Source organism: Dasypus novemcinctus, chromosome 18 (assembly GCF_030445035.2).
Source record: "Dasypus novemcinctus isolate mDasNov1 chromosome 18, mDasNov1.1.hap2, whole genome shotgun sequence".
NCBI lineage: Eukaryota > Metazoa > Chordata > Mammalia > Cingulata > Dasypodidae > Dasypus > Dasypus novemcinctus.
The window spans coordinates 2,459,052-2,483,563 of NC_080690.1; the positions used below are offsets into that span (position 1 = coordinate 2,459,052).

Sequence of the window (24,512 nt, forward strand, 5' to 3'; positions counted from 1 at the left end):
AGGTCAAGGAGGCCCTGGATTTGAATCCCGGACCTCCCACGTGGCAGGTGGATGCTCTATCAGTTGAGCCGAATCTGCTTCCCTAGCTTATGATTTTTAACCTTTTGTCTGTGGATATGGGGGGTTGCATTGGTTGCTTTTCAAATACTGAAGCAACCTTTCATACCTGGAATAAGTCCCACTTGGTCATGACGCATAATTCCTTTTATACATTGTTGGATTCGATTCGATAGTATTTTGTGGGGGATTTTTGCATCCATATTCATGAGCGAAACTGGCCTGTAATTCTCCTTTCTTGTAATGCTTTTGTAGTAGGGTAATGCTGGCCTGATAAAATGAGTTAGAAGCGTTCCCTCTGCTTCTATTTTCTGTAGAAGATTGTAGCAAACTAGTATCATTTCTTTATCCTTTTTTATTGAGAAATATTCACATATCATACAATCTATCCAAAGTATACAATCAATGGTTTTTAGTACAATCACAGTGTTGTGCATTCATTGCCACAAAAAAATTTTAGAACAATTTCATTATTCCAAAAAGAAAAACGCCACATCCCTTAGCAGTCATCTCTCAATTCCTTATCCTTCCCCAGCCCTACATAACCACTAATCTAATTTCATCTTTATAAATTGATTTATATTTACACTTTATATAAAAGGAATCATACGCTATGTAGCACTTGGTGCCTGGTTTCTTTCACTCAGCATAATGTGTGTTTTTTGCCAGATATTAACATCTTGTAACATTAACGTACGTAACGTTTGTTCTGTTTCAAAGAAGAAATGCCTTTATAAGCAGTGTTACCCATATTCACGTGTCACATGAGGTTTTATGAGGCCACACAGTCCCATGCCCCATTTTTTCAGCTTTCCTTCTAGTAATACGCGTGACCTTACTCTTCCCCTTTAAATGGCTGGTAGACTTCCACAGTGGAACCCTCTGGGGGCGTGCTCTCTGTGTGTGAAGGCTGTTACTTGTTTATTTAACTTCTTTAAGAGAGAGAGGCCCATTCGGGTTTCCTACCGCTCCTTGAGTGAGTTTTGATAGATGATGTCTTTCAGGGAGTTGATCCACACATCGTCTAAGCTAGCCAATGTGTGGGCAGACAGGACTGTTTTGTTTTTTAAGTTTTGTTGCCCCAGAAAAATTCCCGACAGTTTCAAGAGAGAGAGAAAGTGACAGATCTGCCCAGGTCACAAGGGAGCAGCTGCCGCGTCTCCGTGCGAGAGGCGTAAACACCTGCCTTTTGCCTTTTGCAGCGGGGGAAACCGAGGCTCTGGGGGGGGTAATAAGCAGCAGTAACGGTGGAGTAACGGCAAGGAGAGCCGGCAGGAGGAGGACGCGCCGCCTTCTCCACACACGGTCTCTCGGCCACCCCGAGGAGGAGGTGGGGAAACTGAGGCCCGAGGGTCAGGGCTGGACTCTGATCCCACGCTATCTTCACCCCACCCCCTGGAGCCCAGGGCGGGGGGGGGGGGCTCACGAGGGGCGGGCTCGGGGGCCAGAGGCAGAGCGGAGCGGAGGGGAGGTGCGGGGAGCTGGCCTTGTGCGTCCCAGCCACTCCTGCCACTTCCCACGTGCGTGGGGGCCCTGTGAGAGCCGGGGCCGGGGGCCGAGCGGAGCAGGCTCTGCAGTGGCCCCCGAGGAGACAGCCAAGGCCCCGGGGTGGAGGGACGCGCCGCCGGGGAAGGAGGCAAGGGCCGGCGGCACGGCCCGTTCCTCGGGGAGCCCCCCACACTGCCCACCCAGCTGCACAGTCCCTGCAAGGCCGCCCGAGGCCCCGCCAGGGACACACGAGGACGGGGTCAGACCTCTGCCCTCCAGGGACACGCCTCAGGCAGGGAGGTGGACAGCCGGCAAATAAATGTATTTAACGTGGAGCAAGAAAACTACTGTGACTAGTAATAGAAGAAATTGTAGCGTTGACGTGGAGAAAGTGGCCACAGGAGATGCTGAGGGCAGGGAGAGGGGAGAAGAGATGTGATGTGGGGGCATTTTGGGGACCTGGAGTTGTCCTAAACGATATTGCAGGGTCAGATGCTGGACATTATATCTCCTGCCACAACCCACTGGATGGACTGGGGGAGAGTGTGAGCTACAGGGTGAACTATTATCCACGTGGCGCAGCCATGCCCCAAAACGTGCTCACGGAGTGCGAGGAGTGTGCCACAGTGATGGGGGAGGCTGTTGGTGTGGGGGGAGTGGGGTGGGGGTGGGGGGCATACGGGAACCTCTTATATTTTTTAATGTAACATTTTTTCTGTGATGTATGTATCTTCAAAACAATACAATTTACAAAAATGATGGGGTGGGGGATGGGAGAGCGGGGTATATGGGAACCTCATGTTTTTATGTTTTTTCATGTTTTCTAATAAAAAGTAAAATAAAATAAAATAAAAAAACAAGCTGTAGGGAGCGGGTGCAGCTCAGTGGTTGAGCCCCTGTGCCCCACATACAAGGTCCTGGGTTCAATCCCCAGTACCGCCTTAAAAGAAAATCGGAGGCATTTCGTAGAGATGCAGAGGGCCACGAAGCACGTCAAGAGTGGCTCGCGTCGCCGGCCGTCAGCAAAAGGCAAACGAGAACGACCGTGTGGGCCCGCACCGCACCCCGTGGACGGCCAGGAGCGGATGGACGGCAGACAAGAGCGCGTGCCGGCGAGGAGGGGGAGGGCCGGCAGCGCGCTGGTGGGGCGGGAAGCGGCGCAGCCCCTGGGGAAGACAGCGTGGCGGCCCTCGAAGGCCAGACACAGAACTGCCCTACGACCCAGCAACCCCGAGCCTCGGCATAAAGAGGACAGAAAACAAACCTTCACACGGAAGCACCCAGCAACGGGCCAGCAGACCCCTCACGGCGCCAACGAGGAGAAACGGCCGAACGCCCAGCAGCGGACGAGCGGATGGACAGACCGCGGTCTGCTCCCGCGGGAATCCCGCTCGGCCGTGAAAGGGCAGGCAGTGCCGGCCACGCCGCGACGAGGGTGAGCCTTGGCACCGTCACGCTAAGTGGAAGGAGCCGGTCACAAGTGACCACGTGGGGTCCGGCTCCGTCCACAGGAAACATCCGGAACAGGTAAATCCACAGAGACAAAAAAGCCAACCGGTGGCTGTCAGGGGCTGGGGAGCGGCCCTGGGGCGACTGCTGGTGGGTGCAGGCTTCTTTTTGGGGCGAGAAAATGTTCTGGAATTAGATCACGTTGGTGGTTGTGCAGCCTTGTGAATATACAACAAACCACCGCACTGTACGTTTTTCAGGGTGAATTTTATAGAATGTGAATTATATCTTGAGAAAAAATGTCCTACAGAGCCTTGTGCTTTCAAGGGAAGAAAGTGTCATGAGCATGAGGAGAGGACCTCGACGGAGCTCCCTCGGTCTGGATGGTGTACTCACTCAGCGTCCGCCCCGCTGCCCCGGGAACCGCCCCTCCGCCACCCCACGGTGGGAGGAGCTCCCAGCCAGGGAGGGGTCCCAACCTCCGAACTGCCCCCTCTCACGACCCAGCCTGGCCAATCAGAAGAGACCATCCCCCAAGGGCCGGGATTGGCTGGTGACTCTGGCAGAGCTGGTAGAGTCTTCCAGATTGTTACTCAAGGGATGCTGGGAGAAAAAGGGAGTGAACTGTGAGGATTAGGTGCATACAGACCTGCTGGTCTTTGCTACCAGAGAACCTGCTGGAGAGTGGAATTAGCACACACAGGAAGCAGAACGAGAGAGAGAGAGCCCTGACACTACCTGAGCCCCTGGATCCAGCTGTGCCTGACGCCAGCCCAGGCAGCGAGAGCCCGTAAAGTCGCTTTATGTTGGAGTAGTAAGAGCTGAGATTCTGTGGCTTGCAGCTGAGTCTCGATGACTACAGCCAAGCCACACTCCACACAGACGTAGGTGTGTCCACCTCATGGGGTCAGAATTACTCCTGAAGGTCCCACAAGAGCAGCTTTGCCATCTATGGACCCCTGAACAGCTGCAGAGAAGGCCAGCAAGGAGCGTCCACGATAAGAGGGTCCCACTGGCATCTCACCCCTTGCCCCTCCCACCAAATGGTGTGAGCCCCCTGGACACCGGAGGCCGGGGAGTGAGCCCTGGGGTTGGCAGCCCACTGCCGTCTTTGGAGATGCAGAGACAGGCCCAGGGCTGCGTCTGGGGGGCAGCAGCCGGGGTGGGGGGCGAGGGGAGGCCGAAGGACGCGGCCGGAGGCTGGTGCGCACGGAGGCGGAAGGCTGAGCGCGCCGGAGAGTGACGCCCGCAGGCAACGGCAGGTCCTTCCGGTTCCCGAGATGAGCCCCCTCGACGGCGCCGTCCAGCATCACGTGGCTGCCCAGTCTGCCTCACGCACACGCCACGGGCAGCGCTTTTTCCCAGGGAAACCACGTCGTGGTCAGCAGAAAGCCACGGCAGCTGGCAGTCACCGCTGGGCAGGGCCGAGACCAGGAGGGCTTGAGCACAAAAGGAAGCGTTTTTGGGGGTGGGGAAATGTGGGTTAAGGGGCTTGAGCGGGCACCTGGTAAGTTCTGAACAAAGCCCTGCAGAGGCCAGGAGCTCTGAGTCTCAGAGGAGGTGAGGCGAAGAAGCAAGAACAGCATTCAAACCCAAGGGCACAGCTGGGACCACAGTGTGCTGGAAAACACCTGTAGCCCCAGGGAGCTGGAGCTGTGTCGTGTGGGCTCAGCACAGGAAAGTAATTCTTATTTCTGTCAAGAAATATCCACCAAGGGCTGTATCAGCTAGCTACTGCCACAATAATGCTGCATAACAACCATCCCCCAGGCTTAAAACCATTGTTCATCGTCACTCGTGCACCCAGATCTTCCCCAAGGGTCTCTCATCCACTTGGAGCAGAGGGCCCCAGAACCTGTCCTCCAAGAGCGACGAGCAGAACCCATGAGGCCTCGGGGGCTCGGGCTTGGAGTCGGGGACCATCAGTCCACCCCATTCCACGACCCAATAAACCAACGGCCATGTCCGTAAGAGGAGCCGCGAAGCCCCACGGCAAAGGGCGTGATCACGGGGACCAGAGCGTGATCCGCCGCAAGCACCTCCCAGGCTCCCGGCTGGACCAAAGCCAAACTCAGAGAAGCCAGGTGGGCCCCTCGGACCCGGCCGGGCAAAGGCACGGCTGCCCGAGCCGGGCACGCTTCGTTCCGTTTCACCCTCAGGTGAGAAACTGAGGCTGCAGCCATGGAGCCGAGGGCAGGGGGTGTTCTCCCCACGTCTCCCTCCCCTGCCTGCTCTACGGGTCCCCGGGAAAGGCAACGAGGGGGGCTCTGCCACGGAGGGGCCCCGGGGCAGGACTGGCACACGGGAGCAGCTTCACGGATGCCAGGGCCCCAGGAGCCAAAGAGGCGAGCAGGGCGGGGGCCGGGGGAACCCCGTGTCAGCTGGTTCCGGGGCCACTTGGGCACCCCGCACCCCAGTTACTGACAGGGCTGGTGCGGCTGGCCCCTGCGCTGCCCCGAAAGCTACTGCGCCTCCTCCACAGGGACCCCCGGGCCCGGTGCCCACCTGCGGCAGAGCCTCTCGCAGCTTCTTTCTCCCCAAAATAGAGAGGAAGCGGCTCCTGCTGCAAGGGGAGCACTTGGGGCTAGATTTAGGGGGAAATCCTGCTACTGCCCCGTCCTGGACAGGTCATGAAGGCTGCTCTGGAGTCTCTGGCCACGGCCTTCTGAGCGCTTCCTGTGGAAGCGTCAACGTCAGTGGCCCCAGCAGGGTGCGCCAGCCAGCCACTGGGCCCCGGCCTGCTCTGCGGCTCGGGGTCACAAGCGCAGCCTGCCCGGGGCTGTCCCGCGTCCCCGAGCCGCCCAGGACGCTCGCCACGTGCCAGGCGCTGCGACGAGTCAGTGGCTCCGAGCTCTCCACCTGGCAAAGTGGCAGGTCTGACCCTGGTGAGAGGGAGACGGACAAAGGCGCGAATCACAGCCGACAGCCGTAAATCCGAACCCCAAGAGCGGGGGGGGCACCCCGGGTAGGGAAAGGGACCTGAGGTGTGGGAAGGAGGTGGTGCCTGGTGCCCGTGGCACCCACACTGCCAGCCGCGGGGAGGCAGCGCGGAGGCAGCGCAGAGCTGCGCCAAGCAGCCTCCGGTCAGACCCCTTGGAAGGAGCCTGGAAGTCTGTGGGAACCGGGACCCCCGGCGGCCCGCCCCGAGAGCCATGCTGCCACCTCTGGCCCCAGGGCCGCTCAGTCGATCCTGAACTGGCATTTCCAGGGACACCAACACCCGGGCCCTGGCCAGTCCGAGCAGGTGGCCGCCCATCAGAGGCCTCCTGCAGTGGTCGCCTCCCACGTCCGCAGGAAGCCAAGTGAGCACCCAGCACAGGGGGCTCCACGGGGCCGGGGCCAAGGTCAGGCCCCCAGGTGTGGGGGGGACGGTCAGCCTTCCTGGGCGGTGCACAGAGGAGGGACACCCCTCCCCCCACAGGACGGAGCGTATGAGTACCCTGCTGCTGCTGAAACAAACAGCCCAAGCTTAGCGCCCTCGACGACGCAAACCGACCCCTGCCAGTTCCAGACGCCTGGAGCCCCAACGGCGACGCGGCGGCTGAAGCCCAGGGGTCGGCTCGGCCGGTTGCTCCTGGGGGCTCTGGGCAGAAGCCGTTCCCTGGCCTTGCCCGGCCTCTGCGGGCGCCTGCGTGCCATGGCTCGTGGCCCCGCCCCCCTCTTCAACACCATCAGCCAAGCGCCTTCTGCCCTCTCCACTTGGACCCCTGCCCCCGCGTCAGGACCCTCGTGATGACATTAGGGCCCCCTCACATCACCCCATCTGCCAAGTCCCTTCATCAGGCAAGGCAGCATCCGCGGGGGAGGGCGGGGGAGGGCACGGGCATCTCGGCCGCTATTCGGCCACCCAGGGGCCGCCCCAAACCTCCCTCCAGGCTTTCAGGGCCCCTGGCAGCACCGACCACGAACGTCACCCCTCGCGGCCACACGCCTGCTCTCAGGAGGCCCCTCGCAGACACAGCAGCCTCGCCAGCAAGACCAAAAGATCAGCGCTACCGACACACGCAGCGGCTCCCGGGGAGGGCCCGGCAAGCAGGGCGCGGCCGCATCACGGAATACCCTGTGGCCGCCGTGGAAACACAGAGGTCCAGGTGCCACAACGCAGAAAGATGTCGGTGACACAGGCGGGGCCCGAACGCACGAGCCACCAAACCTCACAAGCAGCACAGACCCGTTCGTGGCCAAGGAGGTGCTGTGCGTGACGTGCCCAGAAAGGCCCGGAAACGCCGATCACGGAGTCGGACGGCCCAGGGAGGAGCACAGCATCCTCTGCGCTCACCTTTCCTTTATAACAGTTTTACAAGGCTGTGCAGTTCTATAATTGTAATAAAATACTAAAAAAACACGCAAAACACCCGACCCCAATCTCAGGCCCTGCTAAAGGTGTTTCCTAACTGGGCCCAGGAAGAGTCCAGGCTGCTGATGCTGGGCCCCCGTGTGTCCCCCCACCCGCAGCTCTGGGAAAAGCCCCCGCCTGGTTGGTGGGACCTGCCCGGAGGGAAGGCTCTGTGGCTGACTGTGCAGCGATTGATTAGCCATGTCTGCCACGGGTGCGGGAGGGAGGACGAGCCGCCACCACGCCACGGAGGTGTCACCTGCCATCTCCGCGCTGGCGCCAGTCCCTGCTGCCTGCCTGATTCTGCACGTTGGGCGAAGTGCCACCAGGCAGGGGTGTCAGGGCGGGCCGGGGACCTGTCTCCACAGGGCCGGGGGCTGCCGGCAAGGCCTGGGCTCGGTTCGGGGAGCTCCGCGGAGCCCGTGCAGGGGAGGCACCCGTCTCCCCACTGCAGCCTGTTCCCTGCCCCCCAGGTCCGACGGGCGCCCTCTCCGGGGCCTCCTGGCTGCGCCCCACACGGCCGCCGCACTTGCCCCCAGCGGAGGGGGTCGCCCCCAGAAGCAGAGTTGGCTCCAAGCCCAAGGCTTTGGGTTTCATGTCAGAGGGGAGATTACCGGGGGATGGAGGGAGATGGGCTACCTCCCAGAAGCCACAGCAAACCCCCATTTCCTGGCCACGGTTCTCACTGCCTAAACCCAGGCCCAGAGAGGTCAAGCAACTCGCCCAGGTCACACAGCCACAGGGGCGCCAGGTCTGTTGGCTCCAGGGTCCCAACTCAGAAGCCAGCCCGGGCCCCCAGGTCCAGGAGCCTGGGACCACCCAGGAGCCTCCTTCCAGCACGTTCCAGCTGCTGGGCCCTTGGGCATGAGGTGGGAGGCCCGCCTGGGAGGGGAGGGGCCCCGGGGCACTGCAGCCCCCCCAGTGCCCGTGTCTCCATGAGTGTGTGAATGAGTGTGTGTGTGTGTGACAACAGGCGTAACTCGTGTGAACGAGAGAGAGAGAATGAGTCGGGAGTGAGCGCCTGAGAGTGTGCACACGGGCAAACCTGAGAGTGAGCCTGAGCGTGAGCGTGTGAGCCTGAGCCTGAGCGTGAGCCTGAGCACATGAGCCTGAGCCTGAGCCTGAGCGTGAGCCTGAGCGTGAGCATGAGCCTGAGCGTGAGCCTGAGCGTGAGCCTGAGCGTGAGCGTGAGCCTGAGCGTGAGCATGAGCCTGAGCATGAGCCTGAGTGTGAGCCTGAGCCTGAGCGTGAGCCTGAGCGTGAGCCTGAGCCTGAGCATGAGCCTGAGCGTGAGCCTGAGCGTGAGCGTGAGCATGAGCGTGAGCATGTGAGCCTGAGCATGAGCGTGAGCCTGTGAGCCTGAGCACATGAGCCTGAGCCTGAGCCTGAGCACGTGAGCCTGAGCGTGAGCCTGAGCGTGAGCCTGAGCCTGAGCCTGAGCCTGAGCCTGAGCGTGAGCCTGAGCCTGAGCATGAGCCTGAGCCTGAGCGTGAGCCTGAGCGTGAGCCTGAGCCTGAGCATGAGCCTGAGCGTGAGCATGAGCCTGAGCGTGAGCCTGAGCGTGAGCATGAGCGTGAGTGTGAGCCTGAGCGTGAGCATGAGCGTGAGCATGTGAGCGTGAGCGTGAGCCTGTGAGCCTGAGTGTGAGCCTGAGCACATGAGCCTGAGCCTGAGCCTGAGCACGTGAGCCTGAGAGCCTGAGCCTGAGCCTGAGCATGAGCCTGTGAGCCTGAGCGTGAGCATGAGCCTGAGCCTGAGCGTAAGCCTGTGAGCCTGAGCGTGAGCGTGAGCGTGAGCGTGGAGGCAGAGGGGCTCTCACGGCCGCCGGGCCCCCGCCTCGGGCCAGCCTGGACCAGGCACCCGCGGAAGCCTTTGCCCACCACCCACCACCCGCTTCGTCCTCCCACCCATCTCCCGGAGAAGTTCCGCTTGGAGGCAGGGCCTGGGGGCGTGAGCGTGCGTGCACACGAGGGCGCGCGTGGTGGGGACTGGTGGGAAGCCGGGGGGCCTGGCGGGCTGTGCACAGCCGCATGTGTGCACGCACACGCTCACGCACGCCAGCCCCCTCCCCGTTCCCCCGCCGCGCACGACGTAACCCTCAGGCAGAGGCCGGTGGGAGGCATGGCAGCCCCGGGCACCCCAGGCTGGCCACGCAGGGCCCCGGGGGCTGGTGGCCACGGCAGGGACGGGGCTCGGCCCAAACTGGATGCCAACGCTCAGGTCCCTCTCTCCTCGTCCTCCCAACCTGCGCTTTTTTCTCACCTCACCCAGCCTTGCGCTTCCCCTCCTGCCGGTGCCCCCCACCCACGAGCAATGGCAGGGGGGCGGGCACCATGGAAAATTCGTGAGCCTTCCAGCAGGCGCCATCAGTCCTCCTGCACAGATGGGGAAACTGAGGCTCCAAGAGAGCACTCTACCAGCTGACTCCAAGCGCTGCGCACAAGGCTGCGCCTCCCTACGGGTGAGGGTCCCCTGACTTCCTGTGGGACTTCTCAGAAGGCTCTCAGGCCCTCAGCCCCAAAGCAGTGTGCCTGCTCGGCGGGATCAGCTCGCGGCGCTTCTCCAGGAACGCCCGTGCTTCCGCCAGCCTGCACCAGGGCAGCCGTGCGGCGTCCCGGCCCCGTCAACCGCCTCTCTCCTCGTGGTCAGCAACCAGAAAACAGGAGGGGCGGAGAAAGACCGAAAGACAACCTGGAAGGAAGGAAAGTCACCAAAAAGCCACCAAGGTCCACCAGGCCATAGCTAAGGCTCTCTCCTTGCTCTCAAGTTCTGTTTTCTAACTTTCTTATAGAGCAAGTATTACGTTTAAGACAGAAAAAAGTTATTGCTAAACCTAGTTTGTTCTTTTTTTTTTTTTTAAAGATTTATTTATTTATTTATTTCTCTCCCTACCCCTCCCCCCCTTTGTCTGTTCTCTGTATTTGCTGCGTCGTCTTCTTTGTCCGCTTCTGTTGTCAGCGGCATGGGAATCTGTGTTTCTTTTCGTTGTGTCATCTTCTTGTGTCAGCTCTCCATGTGGGCGACGCCATTCTTAGGCAGGCTGCACTTTCTTTGGTGCTGGGCGGCTCTCCTTACGGGGCGTACTCCTTGCACACGGGGACCCCCTATGTGGGGGACACCCCTGCGTGGCACGGCACTCCTTGCGCGCATCAGCACTGCGCATGGGCCAGCTCCACACGGGACAAGGAGGCCCGGGGTTTGAACCATGGACCTCCCATGTGGTAGACGGATGCCCTAACCACTGGGCCAAGTCCGCTTCCCCCTAGTTTGTTCTTAAGCCGCCAGGGGAGTGGTCACGAGCTCCGGCTATCTACTTCCCCGCCTGAGCACTGCTGGTGTAGAAGGGGCCAGCGGAGCAGCCAGAGACCGCCGTGTGCTCTCGGCTCCTTGGAATGGATTTCGTGTCCCTCTAGGCCCTCGGTCCTGGGAGAGACAGATCTGCCAGGGAGCCACAGCCACCACTCAGCTGCGCAGGGGTCATCTAAAACCAGAACCAACTGGACATCAGTGTCATCTGGTGACACACAGGAACATCTGTGTGTGACTGGCCTGGGGTCTCCTGCGCCAACTCCAGGGCCTGGCCCTGCTGGGAACAGTCGCGGAGAAATACCCGGATCTGTGGTCCAGGCAGCCCCAGGCATCTAAAGCCACCCCCAGGTCCCCACCCCGAGCCCTGGGATTCTCCGGGCAGACCCCGAGGCCCGACCCTGGCCAGGACGGCGGGCAGCGGGCGGCAAAGGCCTCGCGGACTCGGCAAAGCCACCGAGGGGCCCGGGGCCTCTGGGCCCGCCCGGCCCCGGCGAGCACCCGGCCCCCTGCGGGCAGGCTGCCTCCGCCCCCGGCGCCCGGCTCGCGCCCGAAGCCGACCGCAGCTCACCTCCCCAGCTCCCGGGGGCCAGGCCCGGGCGCCCTCCCCCTAGCGTGGGAACACCCATCCCTGCGCCGACCCCCGAAGACGCCTCGTGTTCCCAGGAGGCCCAGCCCCAACCGTCAGCGCTGCGCCTCGACTCTGAGTCCCAGCGGCGGCCCCGGGAACCCTGAGTTCAGCAAGCTCCGCGTCCCGGGCGGAAGGACCGTTGGCCCAAGGCGTCCAGGCTTGCGCAAGCCCCGTGCCCGGCGCCTGCCTTCCCCGCCGACGCCGGCTCCGTGGGTCCGCGGGGTGGTGGCCGCGCCCAGCCTGCACCCACACCTCACAGCGCTGTGTGTCCCGTGCCCGCCTGGGAACGCAGTCGGGGTGGCGTCATACCCAGCTCTTGGCCAGCAGTTGTCCTACTTTCTTACCCACAGGCAGGCCCCACCTTTTCCTCCAGCGACCTCTTAGGTTAAGTGCCAATGTGGAAAACGGTAAAGCGGACGCTTCGTCCATTGAGAAAGACCTCAGGGCCCAGGGCCCCCCGCGGGGGAACCCTGGGGTTCCCCGGGGCGTGACTTTGGGAAACACACACCCGTGGCCTCGATGTCCAGCCCACGTTGACCGTCAGGCCCACAGACCCCGCCGGGCACCCAAGAGCCCCCCGCCCAGCCCCGCCCCCCCTACCTGGAAGCCGCGATCTCCGCCTTCTGCTTGGCGATGGTGGCCGCCCGCTCGGCCGCCTCCACCGCCCGGTCCACCTTCTCGCGGATCTTGCTCGCGCGCAGCGGGATGAGGTTCTTGCGCTTGCCGCTGACCAGCACATTCTGCTTGTACTTGCCCTCCTCCTCGGTGCCGTCGGGGAAGGTGAGGCAGCCGTAGCCGTGGCGCTTGTTGCCCGCCCACTCGCCCTCGTACTTGAGCCCGTCCGAGCGCTGGCTGACGCCGAAGCCGGCGCGCTTGTCGTTCTTCCACTCGCCCACGTAGGTCTCGGTGGTGGTGGCGTCGACGTCGTCCTCGATGACCGACAGCTCGGCCTCGCCCTCGCCCAGGCTGACGGTGGAGTGGACGTCGCTGGCCCCTGAGCTCACGGTGCTCAGGCCGGCCTCGCTGCGGAAGGAGCTCTGCCGGCTGCGCTGGCTGGCCAGGCTGCTCTTGGACTCCGACTTGCGCAGCTTCAGGCCGCTCAGCAGCGAGCGCCGGAACAGCCCCTTCTTCTTGCCGCGCAGGACGTCGGCGTCACTGTGCGCCACGAGCACGAAGCCCCCCCGCGACACGGCCGGGCTGCCCGCCACGGCGGGCGAAGCGTCTGGGCGCAGCGCGGCGCCGTTGGTGTGCTCGCTGCGCAGGGAGTTGATGGACGTCCTCAGGGGCGACCGGATGACGGCCGCCATGCCGTAAGGCACGCTCTGCCGCACGCCGTAGCCTTGGCGCATGCCGCTGACCCACTGGCCCTGGTACGTCCCTGGGGAGACAAACGACAGGGGATGAGCGCGGGGGGGGCGCAGGCGGCGGGGGGGCCGCGGGGTAGGTCTCCCCGGCGTCCGGCGTTGTCTGCGTCTCTCCTGACGGGGGCGCGGGGTGGGTGGTGGGCACGGCGGGGCCAAGGGGCTGCTGGGGTCGTCTCTAAGGGCACACAGACCCTTCCCTGCTGCTTCCCACGGCTGAGGTGGGGTCCCTCTGGGGGGAAGGGAGGCACGGGCATCCTCCAGGAGACTGGGGGACGTCAGGAGGTGTCTCTGGGTGGCCCGAAAGAGTGACTGGGGGCTGAGAGGCAGCGACGGGGACCCAGGCAGGTATGCCAGGGGCCGAACAGGCTACGCCGGGAGGCAGGGAGCTCCCCGTCTCTAGGGGCATCCAAGGAGGGGAGGGGACGTGCAGAAGAGATGCAGGACAGGGGAGGGGTATGGAACCGGCCTGAGGCATCGAAACCGGGAGCATCTCCCTGGCCCCCGCTCCCGACCCCCAGAAGGGGCTACAGGCCGTGGTGAGAACGCAGCCCGGGGCCAGCCTCGGCACTGCTGGAGTCGGGGTCACCCCCAGCCCCCGGCAGGTGCCGGCTGGAGCCCCCCGCCCTGCTGGGAACTTGGGTGTGGGCGGGGGTCTGTCACCGCACTCTTCCTGACCCAACAGGGCCACAGGCGGGGCCGAAGGCAGCACCTCACCAGGTGCCAGGTTTTCTGTCCCAAGGGTTTTACTTGGGTTGTTATTTTTTTTAAGAGGTACCAGGATTGAGCCCAGGACCTTGTACATGGGAGGCAGGCGCTCAGCCACTGAGCCACGCCTGCTCCCTCCTGGGGATTTTTTAAATATAAACTGGAATTAATGGCCAACATTTCAAACTCAAGTGAACGTCACATACGTGTTTGGATCTCAAGTCTTCTCCAAAAATCAGGATCGGGCAAGTCTAGATCTCTACTTTCAGATGACAAAAACGGAGTGAGCCCAGCAGCAGCTGCCCCACCCAGAGAGGGTGGACCCCTCCACTTTGCCATACTCACCACCACTCCCAACTACTGCCCACCCAGGCCACCTCCTGGTGACGGCACTGGAGGGCAAAGCCAGACCAAGCACGGACCCCAAAGCCTCTCGGGGCGGCCCCAGACGACCTCGGGGCTCTGGCCCCACCCCCCTCAGCAGCCCACCCTGACTCTCGCAGCTTCTCTGTCTGACACTCTCCTTGTTCCCATCCCCCCACCCCCACCCCAAGCCGGCTCGTGCCCCTGCCCCAACACCTTCCCCACCCACTGTGGCTGCGGGGTCCGAGATGCCTGGCCTCCGGGGGGCCACCCGACACTGCACACTCGCCCGGGGGGCGCCGGGGCCCTTCACTGCTCCCAGGGTGGGTCTGCCCCGCTCAGCTGGCTCCCAAGCCCCCTCGGGCGAACGGCCCTGTGTCCAGGTGGTTTCGAGTCCACCTGCCACGTGGCCCCCTGGCCAGAGCCCCCGGACATGAGCCCTTCATGCCCCCCAGTGGTGTCCCCCATACCCCTTGGTCCGGGCAGCAAGCCACGCCAGGGCCTCAGGACAGCCTGCCTCTGCGCAGGGGAGTGGGCCCTGCAGGGGAGGAGGGAAGGGGGGGAGCAGGAGGCGCAGGGAGCGGGGCTGAGCAAGGAGGGGCGCGGGCTGGAGCCAGCGGGGGAGCGCGACCGAGCCAGGCGTCCAGTCACCTGGGGGCCATGATGGCACCTGTGGACCCCAAGCCGGCCAGCCCGTGGCCAGGGCTGGCAGGGGTGGGGCCGCTGGGGGCGCACGTCCAGCCGACGGCCGTGCTCTCAAGGAGGGGGCAGCCTGGCTGCCATCAGCCGACCCCCGCAGCTGGGGTGGGCACCGCCCAGGGAAGAGGCCTGGGGCCAGCCCCCAAGCTCAAATCCCTCTCGTCCGCTCCATCTCCACACGGCGCTCGCAGCACAGGGCAGGGCAGCTCACTCGGCCCCACCTGTTCACCCGCTCATTCATTCCTTCACTCATTCATTCCTTCAGCAAACACGGGCTGGGTCCTGGGAAGACGGCGGGAGCCAAGGCAGGGTCGACGAGGACAGAGGGAGGGACGGCCCCGAGCATCTCCCTTGTGGTGCCAGCAGCTCTGGCGCGACAGGTTTGAGCACATTTCCAGGACCCCACGTGCACCCCTCACCACCCTCCCTGCCGGCCAGGTGCCACCAAGGGAGGGGGCAGTGCAGGCCTGCGACCGCCGCAAAGCCCCTGGGGGGTGGTGGGCAGCCCGGCACCTTCCAGCACCCCACAGACGGCGAGCGTGCAGTGGGGAGAGCAGGGTGGCCACGGGCAGCGCACGGCCCCCTGGGAGCAGGTGTCCACTACCACCACGAACAGCCTGTGGCCTCCTGGGAGGTGTCCACTGCCCTCCATGAACAGCCCGCGGCCCCCCGGGAGCAGGTGTCCACTGCCCTCCATGAACAGCCCGCGGCCCCCTGGGAGCAGGTGTCCACTGCCCTCCACGGGCAGCCCGTGGCCTGGGGCGGCAGAGCTTGTGGCCGTGACAGGGGTCTCAGTCCCCGTGAGTCAGCAGTTGCTGCCAGGGCTCAAGGCCACAAGCCCACTCCTGGGTGCCGCCCCCTCCCAGCGACCCCCGCCCACCCCACCCTGGCCGCGGCTGACCGGCACGGGGGCACAAAACTCTGGCCCAGACCCCCCTGGCGCAGGGGCCGGGGCCCGGTGGCACAGCCCAGCCCTCACCCCCACCACGCAGTGCCCCCCCGCAGAAGCACCCGCCCCCGCCCTGCTCACGACGCCCCGTCGCAGATGAGGGGCTCGGGCTCTGCTGGAAGTGGGGAGCCCCGAGCCGCACCCCGGCTACAGCAGGGGAGGGGAGGGCCGAGCTGGACGCTGGCGCCGCTCCGTGCTGCCCTGAAACGGGAAGCAAAGGCGGTCAGGGGGCCGAGCGGGCGGGTGCCCAGAGCCCCGAGGTCCAGGCGTGGTGCCCCCACTCGCCGCTGGCGCTCCCGCCATCCACAGGCACTGGCCCCGGCGGGCGCCTGCTCCACGCAGCGCTGGCCCCGTGACGGGTGACGAGGGGAGCCGCACAGCCCTGGCTCCTCCACGACCTCCAGGGGCGTCCTTTGGCCCTGCCCAAGGCTGACCGCCACCGAGCCCTCGCCTGGACAGTGAGGGGCGTTGAGCGCCCCCCCGGCCCCCGAGAAGCGCCAGCCCCGCGGCCGCCTTCCCCCGGGACCCCTGCGTCACCTGCTGGCGTCCGGCTCTGGGCCGAGGTGGCGGGGGTGTGAGAGGGTGCCGGGGCGTCCACTCCTGCCCGGCCTGGCGTCGGGGCCTGTGGGCGGGGGTCCAGCACGGGGCGAGGCCTGCCTGGACAGCGGCCCTCCCAGGGCCAGGTCAAGCCGGGTGGGGGCCACCACCGCAGACCCCTGCCACAGCTCACCGTCCCGTCTCGGCGTCCTGGGCCGCCGGGTCAACGCGCCACCCGCGGGGGGCTTCAAACAACGGAAGCGCGCCCCTCGCGGCCCTGGAGGCCCGGGCACCCTTCCGGGCTCCTGCGCGTCGGGCGAGGCTGGCCGCCCCGGTGTCCTGGCTGGTGGCCGCGCCCCTCGGCCTCTGCCCCGCCCGCCGGCTCGCCCCGCTCCTTCCCCGACCCCATCGCCCCGGGTTTAGGGTCCCCCTAGGCCAGTGGCCTCACCTGAGTTAATTCCATCTGCAAAGCCCGTATTTGCTGACAAGGCCCCTGCTGAGGTCCCGGGGGAGCAGCCCCCGCCTGGGGGGGATAAGGGTCCCTGGGTGGGAACGAGGCTGCCGATAAACCAGGACGCTCAGTTAAACGGGAATTTCAGGTACACCTCGAAGAATGCGGGGGGACCCACTGCATGGGACACAAGTAGGCTAAAAAGGTACCCGCGGGCCTCCGGGGCGCACGGTGAGCCCGGCAGCCTCGCCGCGGCCTCCCGAGACGACACCCCCGAGGCGGCGGAGCACCCCAAACCGAAAGACGGGGACCCCGCTCTCCCTCCCCGCCCTCCCGCGACGACAGGGCCGCAGGGGTGAACGAGGAACCAAGACGCTCTCAGAGGGGTTTCGACGCACCCGGCTGCGGTGGCAGAGCTCAGGCCTCGGCGCAGTTTAGAGCCAGAGAGACGGGTTCGAATCCCACGCACACTCTCTGGTCCTGGGGCCGGGGACGCCTCCGTGGGGAAGGAGGGGTGTGGCCTGGTGAACGAAGGTGCGGGAAGGCAGATAACGAGCGGCAGGAGCGAGGAGTAACCGTGGGGCGCAAGCAGCACCTGGTTCCCAGGGGGACACCGAGGCCAGCCAGGCGGGGGAAGCCCCCATCCGCCCACCTGCCTCCCCCGGCAGCACTGGGGGCTGCCGGCCTGGGCGCCCACCTCGGTGTCCCCAGGAGGCCCGCAGGCAGCTCCCCGACGACTGCGAAGGCTGAGGCCCCGCCTCTCCTGGGGTGAAGGGCCAGAGGACTCGCACCCAGCCCCCGTGTCCCGTCGGAGCCGCACAACCCCCTCGGTGCACGCTGCCCCCTTCACAGGCGCGGAGGCGCAGAGAACATCTTGTCACTGGGAGCCGAGGGAGACACCAGCTTGTCCTCAGCTGGCAAGTGGGAGAGCGGGGCCCCCGGCCAGGGGCCTCAGAGGGCCTTCCCACCCTGGAGCGCCCACGAGCCAAGCTCTTAACAGCCCAGGGCCTTTGCAGGTGCCACCCACCCACCATCACCCAGCATCACCCACCATTGTCCACTATCACCCACCATCCTCCATCCACCCACTACCCAACCATCATCATCCACCCACCATCACCCACCATCACCCACCCACTATCCATCACCCACCATCCACCGTCTGTCACCCACCGTCCACCCACCACCCATCACCCACCATCCTCTATCCACCCACTACCCACCCACCATCACCCACTCACTATCACCCACCATCACCCACTATCACCCACCATCCTCCATCCACCCACTACCCACCCATCATCACCGCCTATCCACCCACCATTATCCACCATCATCCACCATGCACCCACACATCCACCATCCACCATTCACCACCCACCCACCCACCATCACCCACCACCCCCCGTCCACCCACCCACCCATCCACCCCTGCATGACGCTCTGGCGCCCTCTCCTATTTCAGCCCCGTCAGCCACCCGGTCCTGGCCTTGCCCCCTCCTGGGGGGCTCCTGCTGGATGAGTCGCCCTGCCCGGTTCTCGCTCTGCCCCTCTGCAGCACTTGACGTCCCCGGGGGCTCGTCTGTGCACCTGCTTCCGTGCCCCTCCCAGCAGACCCCTCCCAGCAGAGCCAGCGCTGCAGCGTCGGAGGCTGCCGAGGAGTGAACGAGCGGAACGCGGGCTCCTGGCAGCTGCGCAGGAGCCCGGCGCCCCGTGGGTGCGGCCATGGGTGCTCAGACGCCAGGCTGCGCCCCGTGTGGGGAGCCCCCGGGTTGGCAAGAGACGGGAGAGTGCGGCCGAGCTGGGGGGCGTCCTTTCTACCTTCTCCCACCTGCACACATGGGCTGCGTGGCCCCCGCGGCGGGGTGGCCGGGCGGGCTCCTACCCCAGGGAACGCCCTCGGGGGCCCAGGCCCCTGGAAGCGAGAGCCGCAGGCCTGGGGCCCCCGGGGCTCTCCCAACCCTGCCCTGCGTGAGCCGAGCAACCCGGACAGACCGGCCGGCTTGGGGGCCATTGAGGGCAAGTGCCAGCCGCTCTTACGTCCCGGGAGGCCCTCTGCCGGACACGGAGCTGGGAGGGAAGCAGCGGGGATGGAGAGGGTGGAGGCGAGGAGGGACCGCGTGGCAGTGAGCCTTTTTGTCAAGTTCCCTTCAGAAATATCGTTTCAAACTCTCCAGCCAGATGGAAGAAGAGCTGGCCAGGCCCGGGGCCATCAGAGAGCCGAGCCCGTGGCCCCGGGGGCCTCGCGAGGCTGCAGGGCAGACAGGGCGGGGGTTGCAGCCCGGGTCAACCTCGGCTCAGCCACTGGGCTCCCTGCCCGGGCGGTTCACCTGCCACGTGGGGACGCTGGCCGCGCCCTCCAGGAGGCTTCAAATCCTGCAGCGTGGCACACGGGAAGCCCTCGGGCGGCCTCCGGCGCATGGCGAGGCGGGCTGGCCCCTCCTTGCCCAGCGTCCTCCCTTCTCGTGTACCTGGACTGGGGGCCCAGCACAAGCAAAGCCCTGGCTCGGACGTGACGGCTCAAGGCCCCTCAGTCCGCGCTGCGAGGCCGTGCCTGGTCGCTGCCTGCTCACCCCAAGGCCACGGGCTGGGAGCCAGGGCAGGGCCCGCGCCAGCGCAGCACGGGCGGGCACGGCGTGCGGCTGCTCCGCCCTCACCGGCAGGCAGGCAGGCTCCTGCGTCTTCTCCTTCTCCCTCCCTCCCTCCTTTCTGGGCTGCTCAATAACTACCTCATCGTAACGGGGCGCCTAAGATGACAGACCTGCGTTGTCCAGCACGGTCACCGCTCGCCGCGTGCGGCTGTGAAGAATAAAAACAGCTGCGCCGCCACGCCAGCCCCATGTCAAGAGCTCGACAGCCACATGGCGCCGGTGGCACAAACGTAGAACCGTTCTGCAGCCAGCTAGCAAGATTGGGAATCGATCAATGGATCTGGCACCCGGCAAGAAGCCCTCGTGGACATCGACGGCCCCGAGCTGGCTGCCGGAGGACCCGGCCACGAGATTCCGCCACTCAACAGATGTTGTCTGGAGGCCGGGGGGAGCCCCTGGTACTCCTCAAGGACTTTATCGATGGACCCTCCCAGGGGATGGATGGGTGGGATGATCAATCAAAACAGCCACCTGCTGGAAGCCCGCCCCTGCCATTAGCAAAGCGGTGGAATAATTAATGTTCAAAAAGCAGGTGAGAGACCTGAGCGCGCTCTTCGCCTCTGGACCCCGACTCTGGCCGCCTTCTCCCCCCGCCTGGATCACTGCGCAAGTAAACCTGGGCACCGACAACCTACGAGGGGGAACTGTAGCCTGTGGGTCAGCCCGCGGTATCCCTTTTCACCCCCTTCCTCTCTACCGGGACCCCTGACTTCTTCTTTTCTCCCATGTCTCGCTCCTCCCTCCCTGCATAGATTACTGGCCTCACTCCCTGACGGGCTCCTGACGTCCATTTCTGCCGCAGAGCCAAGAGCCTGGAGAGGACCCAGGAACACGTTTCCGTCGTCGTGGGAAGTCCCGGGGTGAGGTGGTGAGGGCCCTCGAGACACCCTCTCACCCGAAGCAGCTGGGGCGAAGCACAGGGCTGACGTCAAGGCACCGAGGGACAAAGGCCACGGACTGAAGGCCACGGACTGCAGGCCACGGACTGCGGGCCACCAGCTCCTGTGGAGCACTAAAGCCCCCATTGTTAAAGCACCCCAAGTGGCCTGGAGTGAAAAGACAGACACCGGTGGACGAGCTGCAAAGAAGAGGGGACCACCGGCTGCCCGTCCTCCCCGAACACGGGGACCCTGTCCAGGTGAGAGCAGCCTGAGGCCGGGCTCCTGCCCGCGCCCCACCCAGCTGGGCCCTGCACCAGCAAAGAGGTCAGGTGCGCTGGTGTGGGGGCGGGGCCCCGCTTCCTGCAGGCTAATCTCAGGAACCACGCCCGGGCTCAGGCGCTCGACCCCACACACTGCTTCCCCCCTCACCTGCGCTGTCTCTCACCTGCTCTGCCCCTCACCTGCTCTGCCCCTCACCTGCGCCGTCCCTCACCTGCGCCGTCCCTCACCTGCGCCGTCCCTCACCTGCTCTGCCCCTCACCTGCTCTGCCCTCACCTGCACTGTCTCCCACCTGCTCTGCCCCTCACCTGCTCTGCCTCTCACCTGCTCTGCCCCTCACCTGCGCCGCCCCTCACCTGTACCGTCTCTCACCTGCGCCGTCCCTCACCTGCGCCGTCCCTCACCTGCACTCTCACCTGCGCTGCCCCTCACCTGTGCCGTCTCTCACCTGCGCCGTCCCTCACCTGCGCCTTCCCTCACCTGCACTCTCACCTGCGCTGCCCCTCACCTGCGCTGCCCCTCACCTTCTCTGCCTCTCACCTGCTCTGCCCTCACCTGCGCTCTCTCACCTGCTCTGTCCTCACCTGCACTCTCACCTGCTCTGCCCCTCACCTGCTCTGCCCTCACCTGCTCTGCCCTCACCTGTTCTGCCCTCACCTGCGCTGTCTCTCACCTGCTTTGCCCCTCACCTGCTCTGCCCTCACCTGCTCTGCCCCTCACCTGCACTGTCTCCCACCTGCTCTGCCTCTCACCTGCTCTGCCTCTCACCTGCTCTGCCCTCACCTGCGCTGTCTCTCACCTGCTCTGCCCCTCACCTGCTCTCCCCTCACCTGCGCTGCCCCCCACGTTGCCACAGGCCAAGCACAGGGGTGATGGGGCGGCCCCTCTCTGCCAGGCATGAGCACTGTGGGCCCTGGAGTCGGGAGGTCTGGGCTGGCCCCTGCCCGCCTCCTGCCCCCTCACCTGCCCTGGGCCCTCGGATGAGGAAACCTGCGTCCTAAGCCACACCTGAGAACCGTCGGCTAGCTGACCACAGAGCTGCCAGGAAGATCAGAGGAGAGGCCACGGGCGGCTTGGGCTACAAGCCTCAGTGTCCCCGAGGGCGCCCACAGTGTCTGCCCCACAGGGCCACGGCCTGGGGAGCTGCATTACAGCAGGGGCCGCAGCTTGGCTGCTCAGCCCACGCCCCTCGGCCGGCTCCCGGCACCCTGGGTGGTGCCAACAATGCACTTGTGGGGGTGACCTGTCTCTCACCGGGGCCAAGTCAGCCCCAAATGCACAGAAATGCACACGCATGCACACACACCTACACACGTGCACACACACCTACACACATGCATGTGCACCTGCACACAAGCCTACATGCATGCACACACCTGCACGCATGCACACCTTCACACGCCCGCACATACACTCTCGTCTTCCTCTGCTGAGGCCTCGTCCACCAGCTGAAGGTCTCCCCGAGGCGGCAGCCACAGGCCCCAGGTCTGGGGGTCCCTGGCGGGAAGCGCAGCCACACCTGTGGTCAGCACCTCCAGAAGCCACCAAGGGCGTCCCCGCGGGGAGGGGAGCCTTTCCTGGGAGAAGCATGGAGTCCACTGCAGCCCTGAGCAGCCGCGTCACACTCCCCCGTCATGTGTAGCCCCTGAAGTGAGCAGGACGGGCAAGCCCCCACCCAGGGGCCTGCTGGGCACCCCACCAGGTGGGTGAGGAGGAGGAGGCCATTTCCTGCCCCATCGACAGAGGAGGAGACCGAGGGTCAGAGAGATTCAATAGCTCCTCAAGGTCTCCCGGCTGGGCAGTGGGATTTGAACTTGGGTTGCAGGGCCTCAGAGTCCGCCTGGCCTGGAGATCTGACTTGGGAGGGTCTGGAGCCCTGAGACCTCCCACTCTGGCCAGCCTGGGGACTGCTGGGCCTCCCATCCCGGTGGTTCACGGCCTCCGGCCCGAGGACTCGACCCCGCCGGGCGGCACAGCACGCCTGAACTGCGCTCTGGAACCCGCTGCCCGGCACTGGCACGTGGTCCTTTCCCGTCCCCTCACCGCCAACCGTGCCCACGGAGCAGCCCGTCCCAGGAGCATTTCCCGGGCGCCCGGATGACTCCGCGGGAGTGAGGTCACCCTTCCTCTGGGAGCCACTCGCTGGACACAAAGTTAAATCACAGCCGGAGGCCTCCTTCCTGGAACGAAACTGCAGCGGCGGAAGCAAGCTTAGCAGTCGCTTTGCAAGGTTCTGATAAACTGCCCTCAGGAAAGACGGTGAGACTGAGCAGGGGCTCACCTCCCTTGCCTCACCTGGGCCAGGCAGGAGCGCGCTGAAACCCTGTGCCAGCCGGGCCCCGGAGCCGTGTCTACCGCAAGCCTCAACTTTTCTAGCCAGGTTCATTACGGAAGAAACAAAGCTAAGAATATGAACCAAGAAGAAAGAATAAAAAGCTAGAATCCTGCACAGTATAAATAAAATTATATAGATAATGCAATATAAAATTATACAAGTTATTTATGAAGGTATAAGTAAAACTGAAAACGTATAAATTGCTTATAGAAATTTACAAAATTATACAATACAAATTAAGTAATCTAAGTTATAAAGCAAGTAAATAACATTCCTATAAATAACGAGTTTTCAAAAGAGCCTCCATCCCTCCTACAGGACACAGGAGAGAAGTTTCTGGAGCAAAGGAACCAGAACACTCCTCCCCGGGAGGCCAGGACCAAGCACAGGCTCTGGGGAGGTGGTCATCGGAACGGACCCCGCCTGATCCCCCGCACCCACCCAGGCAGCAAGAGGTGGCCGAGCCCGCAGAGGAGCTGACCAGGCCGGCGGGGAGGCCCGCCTGTTCTTGGAGGAGAACTCCCCGTCGGTCCTGGCGCCCACTCTGCTACGTGAACGTCCAGGGATCATCAGGCACTTGGAGAAAGCTTCCAACAGGAAAGAGAAAGGCCAAAGCACACAAATAAATGGGAACGAAGGATGGCGACGTAAAGGTGAAACAATGCAAGGTATGGAAGAAGCCATCAAAGAAACCCAGATTTAAATCCTCGGGTAGATGAGACACAGCACCCACAAGACAGGATTACAGTGTGGTTTAAAAAAAAAAAAAAGGAAAAATTAGGGGAAAAGGAACAGCTTTTGCAAGTTAAAAAGATGATGGCTAAAATAAAAATTTTGGTAAATGGGATGGCAGATTAACTCAGGAAACCCTTTCAGAAACTGGAACTAAAAGAAGAGGTGGGAAAAGTCACGAAAAGAAAACTAGAGGGCTAATCCAGAAAGTCCCAAATCTATATGTTAGGAGTTCAAGAAAACATTGAAAGGAAATGACCAAAGACATAAAACAGAAAAGTCACCCGAAATCATAGGACGTGCGTATGCACACGGAAGGGGCTTCTAGACCCTGCAAGATGAATGAAAAAAGACCTCGACCAAGCACACTGGTGTGGAATTCAGCACTCCAATGAGTCCAAAATGCCCGCAGAGGGTGGAAAAATAGACCACGCATCAAGGACTAAGCATTAGAATGGCACTAAACTTTCAGCAGCAATGCAGAAACCTAGAAGTCAACGGTAAAACTACTCCAAAATTCTGAGAAAAATATGATTTTCAATCTAGAATTCTATACGTAACCAATTTAGCATTTAAGGAATGAAGTCATAAAACTTAATCTTCCATGCACCTTTTCTCAGGAAGCTACTGGAGGACGTGCTCTACCAAAACAAGGGCATAAACCAAAAAAGAGGAAGGCCTAGGGAGAAGCAACACAGGAGAGGGGAGGGGTTTCCAGGAAGCTGGGGGGAGGGGAGCAGCTGGAACAATGTACAGACACTTGATGGAGAATCTCATGGGTTTGTTCATATGAAAAGCTGCAGTAAGGTATTTTGCTGAGCAATGGAAAGTAGAGAAAGAATCAACCAGTGATTTAAAGAAAACTAAGCAACTGGAGAAAACGAGGGTATTACTAAGTCAAGCTGTGCCTGAGAGGTGTATACAGAGTCTGTTGCTTGACCCGGCAATAATCAATACTTACATAGTCATAATAATGAAACACACAAAAACGGATTTAACAAAAAAAACTGTGACATAACATTGGGACACGTTGGGTAGAAGAGAGGAAGAGAGGCTCCAAAAGATTGAAAGCCTTCGTCCGCCAGAGAAGGAAATCAACAGACAACGGTTAAAAGCGAGGAGCGCCGACCGCAGCCAGCCAAGAGGACTTGGAAGCATGGAGGTGAACCTCTGCTAAATGGGCTCAAAGCTGTACTTCTGGTGGGGAGCGTGAGGGGCCCGCTCATTCGCATTCTAAGCACTATTTTGTTTTTAGCACTCTCTGACCACTTTAACTGGGTCACAATTATCTTGACAAA

General features: G+C 63.0%; 1 protein-coding gene across 1 annotated transcript in view; it reads right to left on the reverse strand.

Annotated features, from left to right (window-relative positions):
- The window catches only part of JPH3 (junctophilin 3), a 50,233-nt gene extending 37,592 nt beyond the window's left edge, over positions 1-12,641 (reverse strand). The window contains exon 1 of the mRNA XM_058279606.2: positions 11,868-12,641. Within this exon, the coding sequence (XP_058135589.1) occupies positions 11,868-12,616 (749 nt within the window). The 5' untranslated portion in view covers positions 12,617-12,641. The remainder of the gene's footprint in view (positions 1-11,867) is intronic.
- Positions 12,642-24,512: the final 11,871 nt, after the last annotated feature.